The sequence below is a fragment of the Pygoscelis adeliae genome, unplaced genomic scaffold (genome assembly GCF_000699105.1).
Source record: "Pygoscelis adeliae isolate BGI_AS28 unplaced genomic scaffold, ASM69910v1 Scaffold36, whole genome shotgun sequence".
Classification (NCBI taxonomy): Eukaryota; Metazoa; Chordata; class Aves; order Sphenisciformes; family Spheniscidae; genus Pygoscelis; species Pygoscelis adeliae.
The window spans coordinates 1,172,432-1,177,815 of record NW_008824934.1 but is presented as its reverse complement, the minus strand read 5'-3'; the positions used below and the strand labels follow the sequence as shown (position 1 = coordinate 1,177,815).

The following is a 5,384-nucleotide window of genomic DNA, read 5'->3' as shown; positions in this document are numbered from 1 at the left end:
CCAGCTGCCTCAATACTTCATTTCATGGGAACAGAAGTTTCCACATGAATCCTCCTGGACAGGGGCAGGAGAGCCTCCAGAGACAGTGTCTAGAGGCTCTGAAGACCCTTCTATTGGTTCCTGTCTCAACAACTGACATCCTGTGAGCTTGAACAAATCCATCCTTCCTACTTCTTTCATCTATTCAGACTGTAATCTGATGGTCTCTCACTATCCGTCTGTACAGCGAGCATCTACCAGAACAGGGATGTGACTTTGATCTAAACACTATGGTAACAGAGATGATGTTTTGCAGAGGAGCTGGTCCTCACACCAGTGCCATTCCCTACAGCAAACCTGCCCAAGCCTTTAAAAATGACCTAAGCCCTGGGTACCACAAGCAGGGACAGATGATGTCGCTCAGATGAAATAAGCAGCAACCTAAATTGGAACAGAGCCTTGAACAGAACTGCAACATCACATAAAACTTGCTAGATCTTCCTCCCCATCTGTTGCTTGCCAGAACACACTCTCAGTCTGTCTCTTGACCCAAATTTCAGGCTTTTGTCTGTAATCATCAGCAAATACACTGCATTCATCTCAAAAACATGTGACATTCACTGGGCGCTGGAGCAGTGCTCTTGTTCACCAGATGAATTCAGTTATGATCTAACATTGCACATAAAAGAGAGACTTCACAAGAAACCCAATTCTAACACTCTATATTGAGAGTGACCAATGCAACCTTGTGTCCCAGTACTCTTAATGCCTGCCCGAGACATCTGGACAGTGCTCAAGTGTCTTTCAGTAAATGAGCAGCGGAAGGGCACTGGTAGATAAATCCAATCCATACGGATGGCATCAGACTAATAAATTAGGAGCTGGAATTATTTATTTTATGAAGAGCAGTGAAGAGACCGGTGACAGGATTTTCCCATCTGAGCTGACAGTGAGGCATCTGATGCTATTCCCTCTGTAGCTGCTGCAGCACAGTCACACAGGGGCCAAGACAGGTTGATATGCTAATGCCACGCTATTGGACTACTGTGCATTGAGACAGGTTGAGCGTCCAAGACAATTAAAAAGGAAAAAAAAAAAAAGAAAAAAAAGAAAAAATACAGCTAAACATTTGGGTCACAAGAGTCTAAATGATCATGCTGTGAATTCATTATTATGGAGGCATTTGAAGCTTACCAATCCCCTAGAGTCAGCCATTCCTCTATGAATCCTTCAGTCTAATGCTTGCTCAGAACAAAACAAGGGAATAAGTTACAAAACAAGAAACAACACAGAAGTGTAGTTTCCAAAAGAAGAACAAGGAAAGTGTTGAAACCCTTCAAAATTAAACACCTTGGTGCCTTTCATAAGGCTCTCTTTAGCCAGTAACACAGGTCGCATGGATAAAATACCATACCTTTCCTATTCCAGCAGCAGAAATCTAATATTCTACTGCCCACAGAACCAGCTGCCAAAACAAATAATCACATTCTTTCCAGCACTATCAGCTTGCAGTTCTAAAACCTCTGGATACCACTGTGAGCTTCCTCACAGACACTTCTTATTTTGAGATAAGGTGGGAAGCAATAGTGCTAAAATCTTGTGAGCAAGTTCCTGTTAGGAAATTCTTTTGTGCAATTTTGCACAGTCTAACTGGCTGCGGTAAACAGGAAGAAGTTACATCCAAGTTACTGGATGTTCACCACGAAAACACAGAGAATCCTCACCCTTTCTTTACTGGCAGCATCTCCAAAAGCAAAACTCACTCTGGAAGTGATTTTAAGAAAAAATAGATCTGTACAGCCAAAAAATACGTAATTTTTATTTACTAAGGTTTAAAAATGAACCACAAAATTATCCTAGGGCAGGAAAGGAGGAGGTCAGGTTTTTAATCCATGCAGTATTATCTTTTTTTCCCTGTCATATATTACAAGAGAGACTCTCCTCCCTGTGAGCAGTGTTTCAGCCCTGTAAACCATCTGGCTGGCCACCTCACGCTTGTCTCACGCAAGCAAAGAGAGTGATTTTCCTTTTGTACTGAGCATTGAAGTGAAAGTCAAGAGCACCTTGGTTCTAATCCCTGTTCCATCAGCAACAAAATGGCCTAATCTCTAGCAATATCAAGTGACTGCAGCCCCACTGTTGGTAATGGCTCTGACCTCTAAAAAGGGGGGCAATAGTTTATCTGTTTTAACAGGGTGGACAATTGACTCATTAATGTTGGCCTGATCATCATTATCTAAGCAGTAGTTTACTGTATGGTGCTGTTGGGCAAGAAAAGTACAGATGCCCACGCCACCATGGACGTGACAAACAGCTTGGCTCTAGTTCCCCACTGGGGTACAGAACTACAGCATAACTTAAACAGCATGTATTCTAGTCTAGTCTAGTCTACTGACTCAGTTAAAACATTGCTGGCAGTTTCAATACAGAGCTGAAAGGCTAACCCACTCCATCACATACACAAACAGTTTTGATTAAGTGCGGTCGCACCAAATCCATGCAGGTAGCATACAAAACCACAAGACAGGAGCACAGACAGTACGAAGGAACTCAAGCAAATGGTTAGGGATAATGACAGCTGTAGAAATAAATACCAGATTAACCATCTTACCTTCACTTTGCTGGCTCCCTGCACTGCCACTACCATAGCTAAAGCCTGGGTCTTGGTATGCTGGCGGAAAACACGGAGGGGGCAGAGGATACTGATACGGGTATCCTTGGCCTAATGGCCAGGGAGCAGCAGGATGTGGAAGTGGAGCAAGGGTATCCTGATCCGAGGCTCCGCTAGAACCATTGTTAAGGTTCAGTGCAGCCATATCTGGAAAAGAGAGAAAAGGTGAAGACTGTGTTCTTACCCAGCAGCTGACTCCTGCATATTAATACTGGCTGACACAGCACCTAGTGTGGTGAGGGACTAGAGGGACTCAGCCTCCAGAGTTCACTCAAAATATCACACACGGTAGGGTAGACATCAATATTTACCACTGAGCACCAAGGTACCTTTGCAGCATTTCCGTAACTCAAGGAGGAATCAACCCCATTTTACAGATTGGAAACAGCGTGACTGACAAGCAGGAAATCTGTGGCATCACCAGAAATAAATCCTGCTTTCTTAAGCCTCAGTGCAGTGCCCTATTTGATGAGTTCATCCTTTTCTTCCAAGTGGTCTAATTGCCTGGTCCAGCAGGAAGTGCCAACCACTTGTCACACAACTTCAGAATAATGGCCTGTTCCGAAACACCCACTTGTGAAGCCCCACAGGACTCTCCTCTGCGCGTCCTGCGAGCACAGAAGAGACAACACACATGCAGCTTTGCCCTTCACAGGTGGGGAACTTACTGCCACAGAGGTCTCCAAAGACATAATAGCACTGTTCCGAGAAGGTGATTTTGTTCACAGTGTGCCTGAGGTAGCCATGTTTTAACATGCTGCTGGCATATTTTCTAGCCTCCCGTCGGTCTTTGAAGCCTTCCACGTGTGTGTAAAGCCAGTCAACCACATCTGCTCCTAAAATGAGAATAGGAAGAGAAGACACAGGATCATCCGAGCCAAACTGATCTTCCTTGGTTTTTTAATCTTCACATTATCACATAGCCCACTAGTACTACTGTGCCAGGTACTGAACACAAATATGAATATTTAGCAATCTTGCTGCAAAGAGCTTCAAATGTTATTTTCACAACTCAGCCTAACTGCTAAATTAGTTACCACCAAACATCAATAAAGAAAGCAAAGAATTATCTTGCATCCAGTTGAACGCTACATTAACAGTGACACCAAATATGCACACAGAAAATTTTATAGTTACACTGTTCGACCCCTTCTGAGTTGCAGTAATGAAAATGACACAGGATTTACAGAACAGAAGTGACTGGGAGAGTCATCTTCCTCAAGAGGCAGATGTTATGTTGTCAGAAGACCTGGGTTCCAATCCCTTCCTCAGCAAAAAGTAACCACAGCCTAGATTTACTTAATGTTAGCACAGTTCAGGTCACAGGACAGTCAGAATCAAAGGTAGACTAGTTGTGGTAATTTTAAATTTAATTAAGATGCTTTATTAAGGTTGTGTGGCTGTCTAGAACTGGAATTACGAGGATTGTTGCTCTGCTGAACTTGGGCAGATTGCTAGAGCCACAAGTAGTTACCTGGAAAACCTGAGATGTAACAAGTAAGGGTTAAGGACCGCCTGTGTGTGGGCATGAGAAACATGCAGTATTTTTGGCTGTCCAGGCTCAAACACGAGATATTAGTTATTTCTTGTCACACTTAGGGTTGTTCACAAATATCAAGTTAAGGGAATATATGTATTCGTAGACAGGGAAAAAAAAAAAAGGTCACATAAAGATAGTTTCTTCAGCCTATTTCCAAAAAGCCATTGGTTTTTTTCCCCAGCATTCCTTTGATCTGCTTACCTATCACTGCATTGGAGATGGTAATTTTTAACCACATCCTGTCCCGAATTTCAAGGCCTGAGTCTGGTAGCTGCATAACCTTGACAATAGTAGCCATGTCACTCTTCACAGTTAAGGGAGATTCTTCTAATTCTAAAAGGAAGAAAGGTTACATGCTTCTTTGAAATGAACCGAGTCTGAAAAGAACTTTTCGGCTCCCAATCTGAATGAAACATTTCAAGACACAGCTTTACCAACAGTTGCAAAAAAAGACACAGGTTCCCAAATGCATCAATGGCATAAATTATAGCATTTGTACCAATTCTTCAGAGATTGTGCTCAGTGCAACCAGTTTAGTCACTGAGATGCTGAGTCCCTACGTGTCTTGACTTCACAAACCAGCTATAGATCAGCACTGCACTCTTTCAATCCACACTGCATTGAGATGTGCAGAAAAGGAAACCCAAGGAGTTCTATGACCATTGCTTTCCATTTCAACTTGCCATGAACAGCCCCTACCCACCCAACGGTTCAGTGCACTGTATGCAAAACTGTAGGACAAGGTTTTTTGGCTTGTTCTTCAACTTTTGGTTTAATTGTCAGGAATAATACCCATCTGCATGGAGAAAATGACAACCATGTCTCAATCAATGTCCATTTGTTTTTTTAAGACTTGGACATCAGCATAATTGGGGAGAATTGAAATTAGAAACTAAAGCTTCCATCATCAGGATAAAGGCTAGTGGTTTCCTTCAAAAAAACCTTTCCAGGAGCCCAATGATGGCAGCCTTACAAGTTAACAAGTCACTTAACCCGGCATTACTTTGTCCTGCATCTTTCTTGCAGAACACTTGAAAAACCGCTGCTCCCAAATGCCTCATCAGCCGTCACTGCTCCATTCATATTTCACACACTCTTATGGGCAGAGCTGGCTCACCAGAGGCTTCATACTTTCCTGATCAATTTTTCTGATAAAACCAGAACAATAGGGCTGAGATTCACTCTGCTGAACTG

General features: G+C 42.8%; 1 protein-coding gene across 1 annotated transcript in view; it reads right to left on the bottom strand.

The window, feature by feature from the left end:
• The window catches only part of DVL1 (dishevelled segment polarity protein 1), a 72,617-nt gene that overhangs the window by 7,058 nt on the left and 60,175 nt on the right, over positions 1–5,384 (bottom strand). Inside the window, exons 11-13 of the mRNA XM_009325166.1 lie at positions 4,392–4,523; positions 3,319–3,486; positions 2,591–2,797 (exon numbers count right to left, since the gene is read on the bottom strand). Coding sequence (XP_009323441.1) covers positions 2,591–2,797; positions 3,319–3,486; positions 4,392–4,523 — 507 coding nt within the window. The remainder of the gene's footprint in view (positions 1–2,590; positions 2,798–3,318; positions 3,487–4,391; positions 4,524–5,384) is intronic.